Source organism: Rhipicephalus microplus, chromosome 4, assembly GCF_043290135.1.
Source record: "Rhipicephalus microplus isolate Deutch F79 chromosome 4, USDA_Rmic, whole genome shotgun sequence".
Lineage (NCBI taxonomy): Eukaryota > Metazoa > Arthropoda > Arachnida > Ixodida > Ixodidae > Rhipicephalus > Rhipicephalus microplus.
In genome coordinates this window covers 136207638-136227594 of record NC_134703.1, presented here as the reverse complement: position 1 = coordinate 136227594, position 19957 = coordinate 136207638, and the positions used below count along the sequence as shown (strand labels likewise).

General features: G+C 46.3%; 1 protein-coding gene across 3 annotated transcripts in view; it reads right to left on the bottom strand.

Annotated features, from left to right (window-relative positions):
- The window catches only part of LOC142814621 (protein sax-3-like), a 181604-nt gene that overhangs the window by 23017 nt on the left and 138630 nt on the right, over positions 1 to 19957 (bottom strand). For all 3 annotated transcript variants that reach the window (XM_075893673.1, XM_075893674.1, XM_075893675.1), the window contains exons 3-4: positions 1479 to 1760; positions 576 to 714 (exon numbers count right to left, since the gene is read on the bottom strand). In XM_075893673.1, coding sequence (XP_075749788.1) covers positions 576 to 714; positions 1479 to 1760 — 421 coding nt within the window. The remainder of the gene's footprint in view (positions 1 to 575; positions 715 to 1478; positions 1761 to 19957) is intronic.

Sequence of the window (19957 nt, the reverse complement as noted above, 5' to 3'; positions counted from 1 at the left end):
GAATTTATAGCTTTTATTGTAAATATGTGATATTAAAATGTTACTTTTGTCGTGTTCTTTGCCATTTCTTTTCCTATTTAGAAATCCCATATCGTAATACGCAGGCAGAGCGATGGCTTTCCCGCATAATGACTACTGTTGAGGAGAAGCTAGCGCAAATATGGCAAAAGGCAACAGTCTAGGACATCAACGCTCATATCAAAGGCGTAAACTCCCCTTTCACAAATACATTCCAATGACTTCTGTTGCCACGCTCTTTCCCCGCATCTTGGGAAGCGCATTTATTATTCGCCCCTTTGCCGTAGGTGTGGTTAGATGCGTATGCAAATCCCACAACGTTTTAAAAGGTTCTATGCATGACTGCCACTACTACGTGCTTCCAATCCTACATTTTCGTAGGCCGAGAACATTCTCGCGTGAAACGTATGGGTCTTCACAGCTAGTTTCATAGATGTCACAAGGACATATCTGAAACTAGACTGATGCATGTTATTGCGTCGCGAAATATATCTTACTGTTGCAAGGCTGCTGAGCGAACCCGAGTTCGCACCGGTGTTGTTAGTCCCGTGGCTCACCTTCCGACGGGCATCTTGCCATCCTGCCTCCTCCATGTGACCGTGGGTTTGGGGTCGCCATTCACTTTACACTGGAACTCGACGGACTCCTCCGCCAGTGACGTCACATCTTCCGGGACTCGTACGAAATACGGCTTGGCTGTAATAGGAAGTGAATATACGGGCTGACCGGTGACACTCTTCCTCATATATTGAGCACACAAGTCTCTAAATTACGTTGCTACCAGACTTTGACATGTTCGAGAATTTGTTTGAATAGTAGAAAGCTGTGAAAAACACCTACACAAGTTATGCCGGCGATGATAAGAATGCGCTGAATATTTTATGGGCAGTAAAGGATAAAGAAACACAAAGCACTCCTATCATTTACGTATTCACGTTTTTTTAACGAATTCTTCTATACCTCATGCTAAATCAACACACCCTACTAGGTTAATGAAAAGCAGCACAAAAGAGATAATGAATCCAAGAAAGCATGGGGAACGTAATATTAATTGTTTCAAGTGCATAATAATAAGTGTGATATAGATGCAGTAAAAGCACAAAAAGTAAACTTCCCACAGGCAGGAACCGAACCCACAGTCTTATGAAAAGACAAATAAAAAGTATATTACACTAAAAACAGTACAAATATTGTTCACTATAGCTTCTTTGATTTCCTTATATTTATTGCTTTTAATTAGAGTTGTGTGAAACAAACAAACGAGTCCTCGACAATTTTTTTTCTACTGGGCTTAGTGACACGCTAGCTAGCCAAAGCAGCGACAAGTGCAGCGCGTGTGCCACTGCACTACGTATATGCATCGTTGAACACGAAGCCATAACACAAACGTCCCGATCGTTTCACGCCAAATGTGCAGAATGAGTGAGCGTCTCTTGTCGACGCAGCGTGACTCTGCTTACTGTGCACGGAGAGCAGCGCAGCCGGCGAGTCCCTGGTGCCGAGCATGTTGGCCGCCCGGCACACGTAGCGCCCTTGATCGGACGGGCGCACGTCGGCGATCACTAGCGCGCCCTGGACCAGGAGGCGTACGCGCCCCGTGCCCGGCTGCACCTGGACGCCGTCCTTGAACCAGGTGACCGTGGGCTCGGGGTGGCCCCTGGGAGGAACGCACTCCAGCGTTGCCGACTCCCCGCCCGCCACGTGGATGCTCTTCGGAAGCTGGCGGAACTCGTCACGAAGCACTGCGGATATAAGGGAAACAAGGAGAATTAAGCTCACGGTATTTGACACACGAAGTGAATCGTGCGCGCGTCGTTTATGGCGCACGAGTGACTTCCACTGCGCATTCCCACAGGTTGGCGAGAAATGGATGACTCACGGAGTCATGCCTAGGCATGTGGTTCTACTATTAGAATACATAGATAGCACAGCGTATAACTATGGCTAATGAACACCGTAACCATAAACAACTGAGAAGACTACGCCAAATGCAGAAAATTAGGGGACATTTGAGCTTCGTCTTCAAGAGTTCAACGTGGTAGCGAAATGTGCCCCCTAGTGCACCCTTCAACCGTTAAGTACATACTTAAAAATATGTTTTGTTGCATACACACGCACGCACACAAACACGCACACAGTAGATTGGACCAGCGCGCGCTATTATTACCAAATGGGCTCATTTTCGTCGTGACACCGGTTGAACGAAATTCGTTAAAGAGGCCCTGAAACACTTTTTCAAGTAATCATGAAATGAACTCACTGAACTAGCTTATTTCCTCTCGATTTCAACGCCGCAAAAATTTTAAGAATCCATCCAATGCGAGTGGAGTTGCAAAGGTTTGTCACATGCTGCAATCGCATTATCTCTGCTCTCGTCCCTACGAAAGCGCTGGAAGCTAAGCAGGGAGGGGTGGCAGGGCAAAAAAACTACCACGCCTCGTGACCTTGAGCACTTTTTTTTTCTAATGCACGGCTTTTTCAGCAAGATCGCACGCGCACGCGTAGACAAGTAGCAGCCTCCCGCGGCTATCTCGGTAACTGGACTTTTCGGTCACAGACGCACAGACAATTTTTCGCTCACAACCAACGGGGCCAACGGCGGCGACTGGTTTTTTTTCTACACGAGCTCTCTAGCGCTATCGCATTAAAATTACTGCGTCAGGCGACCTTAGTCTGCACACCGGCCACTATCCATGTGCACAGAAATAACAAAAAAAACATTGCGGCAACTACGCACTAGTGGTGCGAAAAGTGAGAACACAGCAAATGTGGCGGCCTTCCACACCACCTTTTCGTCCTCCTCCTCCTGTTTCCTTTGCAAAGAGTTAATGAACATACACAACGATACGGTGCCAAACAGGCTATGGAACATCTCCTGCACTGCTCAGAAATAAAAGACGACTTTCACGTATTGCTAGATCAGGTAAGTGGGAGAGCTTTCATAATGATCAAGAGATTTACCCCACTATCTCACACACCGCTATTACACCAGCCTGCAAGAGCATGGCTGCGATTTTCGAAGTCTGCGTACCGTGCTCAAAGTATACGTGCAGCCAAAACGAACGATCACAGGAAAGGGTGAACAAGATAGAAAATAAAAAAGCAGCTGACCTTTGTATCGTGCGCAACATTTGGTGTGACTGTTTGCTTTGGCCGGACGTAGCCATCATCGTGTTGTACCGTACCGATTGACCATCACAGCACAGAGCAGAAAAGTGTTACTACAGTTGAAGGCATCAGCACCGGACTTCGTCTTGTCCAAATGTTTCCTTCCCTTCCCAAGTGCATGCAGGTTATTCAAACAAGCCCAGCCCTGTTCAATTACCATTCATTTATCCATTACCTCCTCCAGACAGCAAGCTTTTTTGACGATGCATGAACAGCGTAGGCGAAGTTACGGAGTTGCTACATCCTCAATCAGCCAAGGGGATGTCATCAAATGCTGCGAAACGTCCAAGAGCAGGCACTATAGAAAAAAAAGGCATCACTCAGGGCCTTGTAAACAGTGTCCGACAGGTCATCAATCTCTGTGGCCATTTATTCCTGCCAGGCGCGGCAGCACGCGGGCATGCAGATGGCGTCGCGCGTGTGCCACTGAGGCGTGGCAGCGCACTGGGTACGACATGGCAGTCTGGCATCGAAGGCGCCTAGCATGCACGTGCGATGTGCGTTGACGTAAATCTACCCACACCGGTCGACCAGCGAAGCGAGAGAAAGACAGATGTGATGCCGATAGGCACGGATGTTACCCGGAAAAAAAAATGTCTGATTGGCTACCCTGCACTGAAGAAGGGGTAAAGGGAGACAAAAAAAAGTAAAAAAGGCAGGAATGAGAGAGGGAAGTATGCAAGTAGAAACACAAACACACTGGAGTGCCACAATCTTTCGACGAGGCGGGTCGACCATCGAAAGTTGTAAGAAAGGGCAGAGGTGTATCACGTACCGCAATATTCGAAAAGCATGAAACACTACTGCAACTAGACGTCTCTATTCCCATAATTTTGTTTATTAGAAAACGTGTAGCGCTGTTTTTTTCTCACATCTTTTGTAGTTGCCGACCCGCAAACATCAGTGCAAGATGAGTGCCGGCAAAATAAAGTGCTCCGCTGCGTGAATGTGCGTTCAAAAGTATCTTATGTGGCCTGCAGCGTTTTTAGGGCTAAAAATGCCTCGGCTTGATGCGAATGTACAGAACGCTTGCTGTGCCACCGGTCATTGAGGCAGTGTAAAAAAAAGACGATAGGTCCACTCATCGTTCAGGAAATCGATTGACGTAAAAACGAGACAAGTGTGGCTCATGATCTCAGTTTCTTAGACCTGAGCAAACGTTTGCTTGGTAGAGGTTGAATGTGACTGCGAGCTGAAGCATCACACCGAGTCATGTCCGTTTTAATGTGCACAAGTAGACTCACTGCCACTCCCTTACGAGGCGGCTACGTGAATCCTTTAAAGTTTTCTGGTAGAAAAACATGTCTATTTTTGCAGAGAAAGACTCCCAGCTCTCGTGCTGGGAGAGGTATTCGCCGGGAATGTCTGCCGGCCAGACAAGTGTTTCTTGCTCCCATTTTGTACGTTTTGTTTTCTAAAAGCCTTCTCGAAAAACACACGACAGCCTAAAACCACAGATTCTGAACAACAAACGTGCTGTGCGGTTTCCTCGATAACCTAATATATCGATGAAAAAAGATGAACCAGCTGTAGCAAAATTTTCTTCAGGAGTTTTTCTCACGAGAGTGCGCGAGTGGGCATCGTATATATCGTTCGAAGTTGCTCGCCAATGTTGCCTCGGGCTATTCGGGTCTTGAGTCTCTTTTATAGAACGAACGAAGCCACGAGTCTGCTCGGCAAAACATCGTTCTGCGCTCTTCCCTTCCTACCGTCATCCCCCGCCCCTCTTACAGTTCTCTTCATGTTTCTTTAGCCAGCTTCAAAACAAAAGAAGATTGAAAACAAGTAGCCCATCACATAACCAGTCTTTTTTTAGACGTGATGTATATTCTTCTTTGCTGCCCTCTTTCCAGCACGCAAAGTATATCGCGAAGCAGTTCAACTTATATGGCGGCCAAGCAGTGGCGAATCGCTCCTAAAGACATCCTGGAGTTGGCGGGTAGGAGTCCTGCTTTGTTTTACTTGAAAGAACCAAGCTGCTGCTCGGTTGTTTCAATGAACGTCGTCCATTGTGTCTCTTCCCCTTCCCTCTCCAATCCTATTTTCTCGGGATGTGGCTCGCAGCTTTGTCGGCGAGCGAGCGGCACTCCCTAGAATGTCTAATGATGCCCGTGAGTAGAGTTAGTTCTCTTGCTCTTCGCCAACACTATAGGTGCTTTTTGTTTTTGTTTTCTTTCTTGCCCATTTGCCCGTGCGTGTGCCTCTCAGAAACCTACATGAACCATCTCGCTTTTTGCATTAGCGTGCGTATTCCTCCAGAGCAACTTTTATTTGCCGTGAGAGACATGGAATAATTTTCAACTATGGCTACAAGTGGCTCGTGCTTTTCTCATTATTATACAACCTAGCTTGCTTCGACTCAATTTGACGAGTTGGAGAACAAAAGCACTCGCATGATCCTTCATATCGTCTTTTTCTGCTTATACTTATTGATAGCTTCAAATTCCCGTCTAGTTTTGAATCTTTCAATTTTGGTTCCCCCCTGAACACATTAGCAATACTCGCTTCTGAAAAGCTCTCAATGGCGAAAATTTAACATAATGTACATAAAAAAAGTCCCTGCACCAGCACGATATGGCTGGTCTAGAACTTAAAAAAGATTGTTTAGCGTAGAAGCTTATCTAAATATAAGGAAACAACAAATGTCAAATATTATTACATGTACTCAGCGGCAAACACACACGCATAATTTACGTAAGCAGCGGAGAAGCTGAATCTGTCATTAAAAAGAGATGCGTATTTTCAACTCCGCAGAAGCCCTTCGTCATTTTGTCAATTTACTACATCAGTTTATGTTAAGCTCAGAGAGAACTATTTCATTGTACAATAAGCCGCTGACAAGCCACAGCTTCTATGAACATGCTTGTAACAACCGAAGGGCAGTTTCATAAGCATTAATGCTAGACCTCCAGCTTCTGTGTGTTATGCTAATGCTTAAATTTATAGCTTGTAATATATCAAGATCTAGAAGGCTACAAATATACATGCTTTAGTTACCATTTTGTATCTACTGCTAATGCACATTTAACATTTCAAGAACTAAGAGGACTCCTACAGAAAACGGGCAGGATAGTTAGAGTTAGTGAGTGTTGATAATTAGTCTCCACAAGAAGGCGGCTTCTGTAGTATACTCCCAGCGCTACATGTAGTAGCTGCATCTGCGAAGAAACGATTGCTCATCCTTTGCGTCTGTCCCCATTTCGGTGCTCCAAAACAGGAACTTTCCGATGCGTTAAGTGTACATGACAATCGCCCTGTGTCGGAATAATTAGTTCTGGAACTTTGGTCCAGTCTGTCAGTACAGACGCCTTTCAAAGCGTTGTGGTGTTTCTAGCGTACCAGTAGTCTTGTCGAGACTGACTTTAGGCAGTGTCCTATACTCCTTTCCTTTTTCGTTACCTTCCTCTTCTTTTTTGCAACATCTCTTTCCTATCAGCTTTTACTCCCCTTCCCCTGAACAGAGTAGCCAACCGGTCTAAGAACTGCCTAACCTCGCTGTTTGTCCACTTCATCATTCCTTCTTTCTTTCCCTATTCGAGCAACTGCAAAATGCAGGAGGTCTGTTACAAAATAGCAGTCGAATTTTTATAGCTGAGAATACTTTTTAAAGGTGAAGCTCCTTAGAGCGTGGGTCTGTCCTTCCTCCGTTGTCGTACGTAGCCACCGGTGGCACATACCCGCTATATTATTTATTTATTTATTTATTTATTCATTCATTTATTAAGTACCTGCTTCGCCATAAGGCATTACAGCAAGGAGAGTACAGTACATATAATCAAACACACAAAAACAATAATAAAGCATGGAAAAAATCATCACTTGAATCAATGCATACTATTTCCGGTGGCAGAGTGTTCCATTCTCTTATTGTGCGGACAAAGAAAGAGTAGCGAAAAGCCTCACCCCCAAAAGGAATCTCGTGCATTTTTAAGTGATGATCACGTCTCTGAAAAACATAGTTGGGTGGTTAAAAATACCACTGCCCGGTGATCCCTGCTTTCGAATGAGTGATTCTATGAAATAATTTTAATGTTTCGACAATGGTTTTCAAAAAGATCCCAATTTAATGTTTTCCTGCTCTCTGTCACTCTAAGCATCCTGTCGTAACTTCCAAGGACAAATAGAATTGCTCTATTCTATAGAGCGGGTATGTGCCACAGGGAATGTGAGATGGGAGACGGTGGTACTTGGAGTGTTCACAAGATGGACGCACGGACGGACGCGTGGGCGGAAGGACAAACATACCAGCAGACGTACGGACGGATGGACACACAAATAGACCGACAGACGGATAGCCGGACTGACGGACGGACGCACAGACAGACGGACGGACGTATGGATGGACGCATGGATGGTCGCGGGTACGGACGGAAGCAAGAACGAACGGACAGACGGAAGCACGGACGGGCTGAAGGACGCTTCACCCCACTTATGATCATTCACTCTGTGGATATGCTGTGATTTTTTTTGTTGTTGTTGTGATAACATTTGCCATGTTACTTCAGAACGTAGCTAACGCAGATACAAACTGCTCGCTTCTGTGAAATTAATATTAGTTTCTCTAGACGTAGCTGTTCAAACCAAGACTTCTAAGTCGATTACACAGCGCATTTTTGATGCTTACTTAAACTAGGAAGCAGCACTATTCGTTCTTTCGCGACACTTTTTATGGTTGTCCTTTCTAAACCAGACAGAAACGCACACCTTAAAAGTTCATGGATAAATTAATTCAAGGACTTCCTAAATTATTTCAAGGCCCACCCAAATCAAGTTCAAATCAATAACAAAGAAAGCCAGATGGTGGTTAACGTCAGTCTAAATTAGCGACAAGCACTCCGTCTATCGCTGTCTATCTATATCTCTTCATCTCAGCCCTAAACAGAAAAAATAGATAGCAACAAAGCATAGGAGAGTAAGCACATCTTTAAGAGTTGAAGCTTCGTTTACTACGCAGCCTGAATTTTTCCAAAAATTTTTTTCTACTTAAGTACAAAAAATTACTTCTTGTACATATATAAGGTTTCTAAATAGGGTTCACAGCAACGTAAACAACTTCAGTAGAATACACGAAATAATAAGGTTATAGCCCCAAACTCACTATAGCATTCACGTTTAAGTTACTCAGATGTCAAAGTGCACGCTAACAAGTGTAAAGAAAGGTGAACTTGTGAGACGAGCTAGCGCTTAGTTTTTTCAAGGCCCAGCTGGTCTCTGGTCAATACACCCATTCCATTCCGGTTCATTTCGTAGAACACTTTGCGCCTACTCTCAACACAAACTCGCAGGTATACGAGTCGAACATAGAGCGCTTCAAATGCGCATGCCGCTGTCAGCCTCACCTCAGCAGTGTACAATAGACTGGTTTTGAACGACAACACGGAGGTAAGGTCGTGACATTCATCCTGAGTTATAAGGCGCACCAATCACACACTTCGAGAGACCTCTACAGAGCCCCGATAATAGACGCTGACAGGCACAGTGGGGGATAGACATTGGCCGCAAATCATCGTCCCGTGTATTCTGTACTCGACAGCTGTCGCTTTAAATATTCGAAAAGTACGACATGTGCTGATTCCTGGACTGCGAGAGCACCAACACTCACCTGCGGTATATACACGTTCTTTACAGCTTGCTTGCGTATGATGGTTGTGCAAGAATTCGTGCGCGCGTCTTGTGTGTGTGTGTGTGTGTGTGTGTGTGTGTGTGCGTGTGTGTGTGTGTGTGTGTGTGTGTGTGTGTGTGTGTGTGTGTGTGTGTGCGCGTGTGTGTGTGTGTGACAGAGAGAGAGAGAGAGAAGTTAGCGCTTCTAATATACAGAAAGTTCTATAACGCCACTGCACCTCATGGCGTTATCGCGTCAATATTCATCTTATTTTAGGGCCGTTATGCTTCTGACACGGAACGAACGCACACAACACTCCAGGAGACAGATTCGTTTATCGACAGCTACAAGTCATGCCCTCTGATTCTTGTAATGGCAGCTGCCGAGAGTGCCTCCAGCGGGGGGTCTCGAAACGCCCCGCGAATATGACAGAACGAAGCAGATCGGGGCAGAGGGCGCCGCAGAGTGGGGAGATTGCGGCAGGTCACTCCGCGGCTTACATCACAGGGCAAAGGAAAGGGCCACCGGTGGATTCGTTTCCGGAAGAGAAGCGACGGTGTAGTGCAACCACGGAGCGTACGTGCATGCACGGGCGGGCGCATGTCCGACTGCCGCATCGCAGCTAAGCCAACGGCGCGCCGCGTGAAACGCGAGAGAACGTTTAATTCCCGGCGGCGGTGCCCCGCGCGTATGAGTTGTACGAGTCTCGCCCTGGCGCCTCGCGTGGCCACGCCGGTCTTTTAGCCGCCCCCGCATGAAACAGCGGCGCCTCTGCACGCCTGCCTGCTGTTTGCCGGACACCCATAGCCACAACGAACGGCGCCACCCGTAGCGCGCTTCAAGAATAATGAAACACGTGCTCCATCCGTCGCGCGAACCACGGGGGCGCCACCGCTGTATACAAGAAGGCTACCTATAGGGAATGCCTCCTCTCTCACGGACGTCAGATTTCATACCACGCCAAAACCTGAGTTCACGGTGTGAATGAGCACAGCACGCGCGCCGCGTCGGTTACATGAGCGCGGTACTTTCGCGTCGGAGAGCGCCCGATTTCTTCGCCCACGTATCGCCGAAGCGAGAGTCGTAATAACCGTGCCTCCATTAGGCGCATATGCCACCCCAACCGGAGCACGTCGGGTAGACGTAGCGTATTTTCGGCAGCGGGTCCTTAGAGCTGCCGCAACCGATCCTGACGGGTCTGTGTGAAGCTGTAGTGCACTGTATTAAGGGACCGTGCACGTCCCTCTGAGCCTTACATGCACATGCGGGAAAGCGGGCTTGTCTTGCAGTGCCACACTGCACGTAACTACGCGATTGTTGCGCTGGAACAATGCACGGAGTTGCACTGTATATTATTCATTGCAGTATAAAGACTATGTTTAGGAAGGTGAAAAGGTCAATAATTTGGAAGACGAGCGGGGCGGAGGTTTTGTAGAAGCCTGAGACGGAGCGTGCATCCTCGTCCCTAGCAATATAATGGGGATGATCGCTCCATTCGCCAGGCACAGAACGCCATAAGCAGCTTCATTAAAACTGTATCGTCATCGACCTTGTTTGGTGATATAAAAAAAGTTAACGTGTAAAATTGCATTACTTTCTTTTGAGGCCCAAAATAACGGCAAGAAAAGGCATGGACGCTTGCGATGAGAAATTCCACCCACTGCCTGTTTCTTAATTTCTCATAGATTTCATGACATTAATTCGTCTCGACTGGCGTAAACAACAAAGGCAGTGGTAAATGCTTCATGCGTTTTCAGTGTGAAAGCTCAATGACCTAAGAAATGGTCACATGAATTAATTTACACGGGCACAAAGAACACATCGTCAGAAATGACCTTGGTACATGGTGTGGCGTCCCTTTCACACCCCTGTCATCGTAAAGACTGATTGGCTGACAATGATTGTCTTCGGCTGATGCACGGAGCACTATCTAGCTGTAACTAGCTTCAAAAGTTTTCTTCTGAGCGAAGCTTGCGCAAGACAGGTTGGTCGAATAGGAACGTGAAGCTTTTGCGTAATCCTGCCCCAGTGTGGTGATCGGATTCGTGGTTTTTAAAACGAGCATAAAAGACAGCCGCTGAATAAAGGGTTGCGATGCTCAGCAGTGAGGTCGGTCTAGTTACTCATTATCCCGAGCCTCTGAAAGCCTAAATTGAATCACTCCCCTAAAGGACACCACAAGACAGCTGCTGAGCAAGCGTGTTCTTATTAAGTTCGTTGTGTCGTGTAATTTGCCTTTCAGAAACCATGTGCTGCTGAGCTTCGCCGTGTCACGCTCTGCTTTCTTTATTTTTTTATGGGGAAGGAGGTGTTCTATCTTTCATGACAGCAGACGATCTCCAGCGTGGTCATCATCGGTACCGCTGAAGGTGGCAAATTTTCACTCACGCAATGCACTATATATAGTACGCAGGAAATTTCGGCGGTGGCATATGGTTAGCATCCTCAGGGTTGGCGTACGGAAGCGTAAGGCTGCATGATTATACTCTGCGGTTAAAAAACACACATAAACATAGAACAAAATGTAAAGCAAATGAAATACGGGGCGCAGAACCAGCAGGCAGTAATACAACAAGTCAGGTACAAAAATCACAAATTCCTCCCCCCCGCCCCCCTTTTTACGCACACACAAGTGAATATAATGACTACCCCGTGGACGGCAGGTTATATATCTTCGCAACCGAGGCGACAACAGCGAGTATTGACGAGAATGGAAAGTCCAGCGCTGTTTTCGCCTCGGTATGAATAGCATACAAGCTCGAAATGTGCTATTTAATTTGTTTTCTTCACAGCACAGGTAATTATTTGTCAGAAGATGTTAAATATCGGTTATCATGTCCGGGTATTGATACGTCCTTGATTTTATAACGTAAGAACCGATTGGCGTGAAGAAGACGAGAGATGTGGGGAGAGTGACGGTTTCCTTTTTCTTCTTTTTTTTTCTTTATTGTGTGCCGTCATGTGGGTGTTAGCCCTGTCCTATTTTCATAACTCAACGACATTTACAACGAACGTACCGCATACAGTGCTCTATTTCTCGAAACGAACTTTATTCGTTTTCAGGACCGTTTCCTGCTGCCTAAGCTGAGCGGGGTTGTGCGGTTTCTTTCAGAGAATCAGCGAGCTAAGCTGCTGCTACACTTCCTTGGTACGGCGAACGAGGAGCATTGAAACGAAATTCTCCTTCATATGCACACGCCCCTGATATCCCGAGTCGTGCACATTATTATGGGCATTACTGATGCGCGTAACGGGGAACATTTATGTGCAACTCCTTTTTTTTAATTTTGAGGTGTTTCTACGCTACGGAGCTGCCGGTGTGGTCCCTTTTGTACTGCGTACCGACATATAGTCAGACGAAGTCCCAGCCCGGTTGACATCAATATTCAAGAGTGACGCCTTGAACGCACCGCCACTGGCTTTGCGCCGGTGAGAGGCCACACCCTCGCACGTAGACAAACACACACGCCTGGAAAAGGAAGCTGTCACACCTGCCACCCGCAGTCGTTCCGGACGATCTATTCCTGTCGGCACGCGGCTTTGAAGAGCCGACGCCGATCCTTCACCGAACATCGTGACGCAATAAAGATAACATAAGAGTTCCTCTGACTCGCTGGTAAACGCCGTTCGCGCGCCATCACACGCAGCTATGATCTGGTTGTATATGCGCCCACCCAACGCCCGCAAGACTCAATGGAACGATTCCGCTAATATTCGTATATTCCGCGGTACATCACAATATTGTCGACATCGGGTGTACAGGGGGAGCATTAGGCTGCAGATAGTGTCATATCGACTAGCGTCGTTGCCTCAAGGTTACAGTAAGATTACGACAATATTAAAGAAAAAATGTAGCATGAATATATATATTGAACGCCTGAATGAACTGTGGATATAAGTGAAGGGCATGGGAGTAGTTTGAAAAAGGGTATGATTCTGTAAATTAAGGAATCGCGTTCACGCAGAACTCTTCATACTACTGCACAGTGAATCTGAAGCGAATGCGCTACGAAAACTACAACTATGGACAAGGAGATTAATTCGCAGTAAACGATGGCTCTTCATTACTGTTGTTAGAAGATATTCTTGGATGAATTGTCACCGGACTTCACCACGGTGCCCTTAAAGCAACGGCAGCATGTCTACAGTGCTCACAGCTTGGAATGCGAAACTTTTAAGCAGCGTAATACATGTTTGCTTTGGTGTCCATTGCCTGATCTTATTTATTTATTTATTTATCTAATAATTGTACCCTAAATGTATATATACATTGCAGATGGTATGAGCTGTATAGAGCACAAAACAGAAAGAAAATGCATAATAACAGTAAATTCGAAGCATTTTACACAAACACAAATATTTCTAAAGACCATTGGACGACTTAGAGCGATGTAGTTACAAGCAATGTAGCAGAAAAAAAGCATGTAACATTACGATAGACTTAATAGGACATTTTTAAGTGCAGTTGTATCAGTTATATCCATTATGAAGGCAGGTAAGCGGTTCCAATCACCTGATGTACTGGGAACGCGTGAGTTAGAGCCTGCAGTAGTTGGTATGTGAATCATGTCCTATTGGCGTCATTTTGCTTCGAGCACGAACAGGAGAGCCACAATTACTACCTTTAAAGGCCAACTACTGCGATCTTCCGAGGTCAATGGATCTGAATGAAATTCGCTTGGTACGTCCCTTTGCACATTTCCGTCATTTATGCCAAATAACAGGCCTGAGAGATGCACTGATTCTTTGAAAATGAATTTCAAGCATTGCCTCGAAACATTCACCTCGCTTTACAGAGTTATTGGGAACACTGTCTGTGTGACGTCACGTTTGGCATGTCAACGGAAGTTGACGCAGCCGACGGCATAGCTACTTTGACCACTGCAGCATTTATTTATTGTGCAGTCCACAAGGAGACGGCGGTGGTGTCTGGCATGGGTATAGCACGGGACAGCTTTCTTCCTTCTTCTGTGGTGCTTGGCTGGCGCTTCCCTGGTGTGGCTTTCCCAGCTTTCATACTCCACGCCGGCGGGACCATTATACGGCCTCTGGTTCTTACCAAGTACTACGTCCTACGCAGACAGGGCGCACTGCTGGGTTTCGGTTTCGGCATTGCACCTTTTTGCTTACTGAAATTACTTTCGAATTTCCTGAGCATTTGAGCTATTGGGCTCATGACAAGAGTGTCTCAGGAACATGGAAACACCATTATCATGACATGGTTGAAAACTTGCCGGAGTTCTCCTTTACACGGCTATCTCGAGCATACTGGTTGTTTCGAAAAAAAAATACTGTGACGTCGAATACGGATCTACGAGTGCCGTACACATATCGACCATAATACATTACATACATCGCAGTGAAGAGTAGCGAAAAATTAACTGAATTCGGCAATGTAAAAATATTCGTGCATTATTACGTAGAATATAAAGCCAGTCACTATACTACAGAAGGGTAGCAACAAGCCTTGAAGGGAAGAAAACACAGAAAATCGGGGTACATAATACATTATGGAGAAAATTAAATATCATTTTCTCGCAGCGTGCACGTTCACTGTTCATTCAGGCATGTCAAGTTGTGTCATTCAGGCATGTCAAGATGACATATGGCGGCGCCGGTGGCACCACCATGTGTGATCGTGTCATATTTCATGTCCTTCACCAAATAGAGTAATAAAGTGGTATTTGGCCAGGGATAAATTTACTGGATATATATGGCTCCTTCATATACAGTATATAGCTCTATAGGCGAAGCATACTGCGGAGTCACACCTGCTTGCGCGTTTCAGAAAGGGTGCTAAACTATCAGTAAGGACCACCACTCTCGTGTTTTCTCCCGAGTTCACGATACCATGCCACTGAAACGCTATTTGCGGCAATCGTACACCCCCACCGGCCCGCCTTCAGGTGTTCCCTCCACGGCGCGCTGTTTTCGCGCTCTCGTGGCGATGACATCACCAGGGGCCAAACGAAAGCCGCACAAACACCAGCAAAAGGGACGGCGCCGCCGAGGCAGGTGTTCGATTCCACGGTAGCCGACCCGGCGTTCCCATGAACGACGGCAACGATGAAGGGCTCGTTTAAGGAGCACAGTCCATTTATGTTTGTGCCTCGCCTCATATACACACAGTCCGGTATCGTTTGCGCGCGTTTCGTAGTAACAGGGGTCCGGGGACGACGACATTTGCTGGACACTGTATGTGAACTATAGCGTGCAACGTCACAGCGCCATTGTGACTCATATTCCGCTTACTGCTGGATCGAACCTGTGTGCGTCGATAACCACAAATTGCATTTAATCACGCCAGGATGAAGCGCCATCTACAATAAAGAAATACTGCGCGGCGCGTCCCGTCTAGCTTTGTTTTATAGTAATTTTTGTACCAAGAGAATTGATGGGCTTGCTTAAAACACCTACTTACGAAGTTCGAGCAGCGGTCCTTACGTGTTCAGATTTTCGTTTTCACTTTTTGGTGAGCTTGTTGGAATGTTCTCGTCAGAAAAAAAATATCAAACCAAAGGTTTTGTTTTTCGTCGTGTTTGCTTCGTTGTATATATATATATATATATATATATATATATATATATATATATATATATATATATATATATATATATATATATATATATCTATATATATATATATATATATATATATATATATATATATATATATATATATATATATATATATATTATTATGACACCTTTTTTCGTATCTTTACTATTCTACACTCCACCGAGAATCAATTTTAGTGTCTGCTGCAAAAGTGTGGGACAATGTAGGCTTCTGTATACGAGATTTCCCTACCGGAAACGAATGTCAACTAAAGCTTTAGATTCCCTACACTGATAAGCAATTTACGGAGCGTGGCCCTCTGTGACCATGTCCGATGGTTTAACGTAATATTGCAAGCATTAGTGTGCCGAGTAGGCGCCAGGTTCGTACGAATCGGAGTACACGTACAAGAAGTATTAAGTATCAACAGTCTGCAATATCTGTTATTCACTATGTTGAGGCAAAGCCAATATCGATGACGCAGAAAGGCAGTGCGCCCCTTCCCCCTTTTTTTTCGTTGTTTTTTTTTTCGCAACGATAATTCATTTAAAGCATTTGTTCTTTCGCTCACAATATCTACGGATGAGATACCGCTTTCAGCGACTGCTACAGACTGCCGAAATCTCAAAGCTCGGTGCAATAACGCTCGCAAGAAACCCAGAATGTCACGTAAGGATACGCTAGATTACATGTCGATAAAACCTGCATCTCTTTCAGTGTCCTCCATAGACTTAAAGCTGACGCATCTAACGTAGCACCTGTGGCTTTACCGTTCCCATCTCTCCTGGTTCATTTTGTTCAAAGTAGCAATGAGTGAACCATAACAGAAAAACTTTATTCAACATGGCCATAACGAGTAGGGTCATTTCAGGTGTTTGGCGGACTACTGGTGAGCGACCAAACAACGTTCACTAGCTAGCTCTCTACGATATTTTCTTCTTTCACTGGGTCTTCGCCGAACAGTATTTCCCGCATAAACACTCTCATACTAGGATGAGGGTCTCTATTACTCTCGTTCTGTACCATTTCTCGACTATTTTCGATTCTGAATGCGTGTTTTGTCCCTGCTGCCTCAGTCTCCTCCTTCAAATAATGTCATATTGCGGTCACAAGAAGCAAACATTACTCTGATAGCACACGAAGGCGTCGTCAAGGGCAACTCGACGGTATTGATCCCTCTAACCGTGCTCACGACTCCTCGCCTGTTTCCCGTGCCCTATTAAAGCAGAAAGAAGAAGAAGAACGCGGCTGTGATAGCGGGAGAGAAAGTTATTGAGGCAACCAAAAGGAAAAGAACATTCTCTATAAAAAAATAGGTGAGTGGTGCACGAACTGCAGATAGGCACAATCTTTTCGGTGACGCTAAAGTAGAGCAGTGAAAAAAGAAAGAAAGAGAGAGAAAAAAAATAACATAGGATTCGTGATGAAGGGGAAGGAAAATTCCAGGGAGCTAGACAATGCAGATCACGTATTGTGTCCCCGTCTTCTGCTGAATCCCCTCCGCTCCCTATTTCCTTTCTCTCCTCGTTTCTGCCGGGGCGACGTGGGGTGTATATCGGCAAGCAGACAGGTATTTGAGCAGGCAAATGCGGGATCGCTTTCGGGAGAGGAGAGACTGGGCCCAGGCGCGTTTTCACCCGAGGGCGACGTGCCTGGCTGTGTCGCCGATTTTTATGGTTGCGCCGTGACGCCACCGCAGCGCTACTGGTGTTCACCACTCGCGGGAGGGCTTTGCTTTGCAAGAGACTCAACAGCCACGGCGCTAGTGTTGAGCACCCAGACGAATAAGGAGAGAAGCACTGCGGCAAGGCGCTCTTTGTTGCTGCTGCTTTCGTTGCCGTCGTTGTTGCCGTCGTCTTGTCTCTGTTCCCGTTGTTAGGCGTCCAAATTGCTGTATTGTTTGCTGTGAGTGTTCTCGCTTGGTTACTTTCATTGCCTAATATGTTACGAAAATTGGTACTACTTAACACGAGTGCGCGCCAAACATAAATGAGAAGTCACGCATTGTACACACCAGAATGTACGTTTAAACTGTACGGTACATATCTAAAGGCGCTCACATGTACGCATGGCAAACATGCATGAACGGCATTTCATAACATAAATGAGTTGTTTTACCTCTAAGATGAATAAAAAAATTCCATACATGCAGCCCATCACTGGTACGTTCAAGCTCTCGCTTTTTTTTTTTTTTTTTTTGTGAGACCACTCATCTGAGCAGATATTTTTCCGGGAGAAAGGAAAGGAGGAAAATAACTTTATTCTGGTCCTGCGGAACGCGACTGCTCAGGCCCACATAGGTACCAGCTTTATTATTCGTAAAACAATAGGGGCGCCTACATAACACGTGTGTTCAGTGCATGCCTGACCCGGTGTAACGAGAGAGTGAAAGAGGGACAGAAGAAAAAGCATCGTTTACGGGAAATCGGCTGACGCAGCTCCGTTGTTTCTTCTTACCCGCGACGGGCACCTCCTATGTAATTACGGGCCGACCGACGGGTTTTTCTCTCTGGAAGGCTGGCTTCTCCTTCGAAAGCCAAAGCGATCGGTAGAGAGCGCGTTTTCGGGGGGTCTAACTCTCGCCGGGCTAGCCCCGTACCACGCGGCATGCCTGTAGCGGGGAGGAGGGCCAGGAAACGCTCGTCTACCGCCCTTCATATTTCTGCCGCCCTCTCCGCCTCCTTCTTGACTTGGTCGGTTGCCGAAGATCGCGGGGTGGCGGCAAAGATCGATAGTGTCTAGCTGCAAAGCCGACGGCGGTGTCGGGGGGGGGGGGCTTCCCGCCCTTCGCTTGCCGCCGGTCGCCCGAATGCACACGCCGCGCTATATAGCTCGATACGCACGCCTCAAATCGACTTCGATTTTCTTTATTTTATACGTTTCTTTCTACGGCGGCTAACCATGGCTTCTCGTTTCCTCCCCGCCGGCTCGTTGTTGTACACGAGCCGCTTCATTTGTGTTCGATTACGGGTGGCAATGTGCGCCGCTCCTCGGTCAGTATCGGCAGCAGCAGCACGCCTCATGCAGACGAGCCCCGGGGGTCTGCGCGTCCGTGAAAGTGAGACGGCAGCACGAAGTCGTTCTGTCGCTCTCTCTCTCTCTCTCTCTATCGGCTTAGTATCAAACATTTTTCATTTTTCTAGTTTTTTTTTTTCTATTTTACTGCTCCCTTCATCCCGTAAACAACTTTTGGCAACAGCAACGCCTGGGTCCTGAACACTGATCTACGTAATCTGGCGTAGCCAAGACGAAGATCGAAAAAAAAAAGCAGCCCAATCAGTGGTGCCTCCTACTTCAATTACAATTAAAGGTACGTGGCTAAGTGATGTGCCAGGCTGAACCAAGCCACACCCGTGCAGAGACCTCGCGCTCGCTTGGTCACGCCAGAGCGTCCCCGCAATGGTAGTGCGTGCAAAGCGAAGACACACACCAATCGCTGCTGCGCAGCGTGCCGTGCGAGAAATAAGTCCGGTGGTCGTTCGGAGAAGCTGTTGAATTTTAGAAGCCGCACTTCACAAAGCTAGGACCTCTATCGAAACTGTGCCACGTTTTGCTGGTTGAGGCATATACTGACCCGCAGGTCGCGGGTTCGATTCCCGGCTGCGGCGGCTGCATTTCCGATGGAGGCGGAAATGTTGTAGGCCCGTGTGCTCAGATTTGGGCGCACGTTAAAGAACCCCAGGTGGTCGAAATTTCCGGAGCCCTCCACTACGGCGTCTCTCATAATCATATGGTGGTTTTGGGACGTTAAACCCCACAAATCAATCATCAATGGTTGAGGCATATAAATATGTACATGGGTATTCTTTTTTACTGGCCCGTGCGCAGTAAAAACTAATGACGAAATGTCGAGAAAAAAGAAGAAGAAGGAAAAAAAATTCCGGTGAAGCCTCCCTGCCCCAAGAGATTAGTATTTATAGATTAAAATACGGAATGGGTCAGTACAATGTATATCAGACAGATAGGTTATAACTTGAACAAGTTTCAATGAAAGGCTAGTACCGTGAGGATAGGAATACCGCCACGTGGTGTTCGAAAGAAGAGTAGCGATATAAGAAGCGAGAGATAAATTACATAAACAGAGTCGTGGCACTAACCGCTTCCGAAAAAAAAAAATACTTGGCAGTTCCCAGAAGCATACGCGTGGAAGGTGACTGGGTTGCAGTTTTTCATTGAACGAAACGTCACGCAGTGGCGCTAAAGATTTGTGCAAACGTACGCACAGACCTACGGTAAACAGTCGCATCTGTTTTGTATAACAAGTTTGCAGTTGCGTAACGATGTCAACAGCAATATGGATATTGGCAACACGATAAGCGGTAAGTTGGTATAAAGTGCTGTTGCTCAAGGAGACGATAGCCCTGGACACTCTTACATTAATCCATTACAGCGGATGGCACCTAACTACATCTGATGTTAGCCCGACATGACGGCGGTATCATATGAGCACATAAGTAAGGTTTGATTGATATGTGGGGTTTAACGTCCCAAAACCACTATATGATTATGAGAGACGCCGTAGTGGAGGACTCCGGAAATTTAGACCACCTGGGGTTCTTTAACGTGCACCCAAATCTGAGCACACGGGCCTACAACATTTCCGCCTCCATC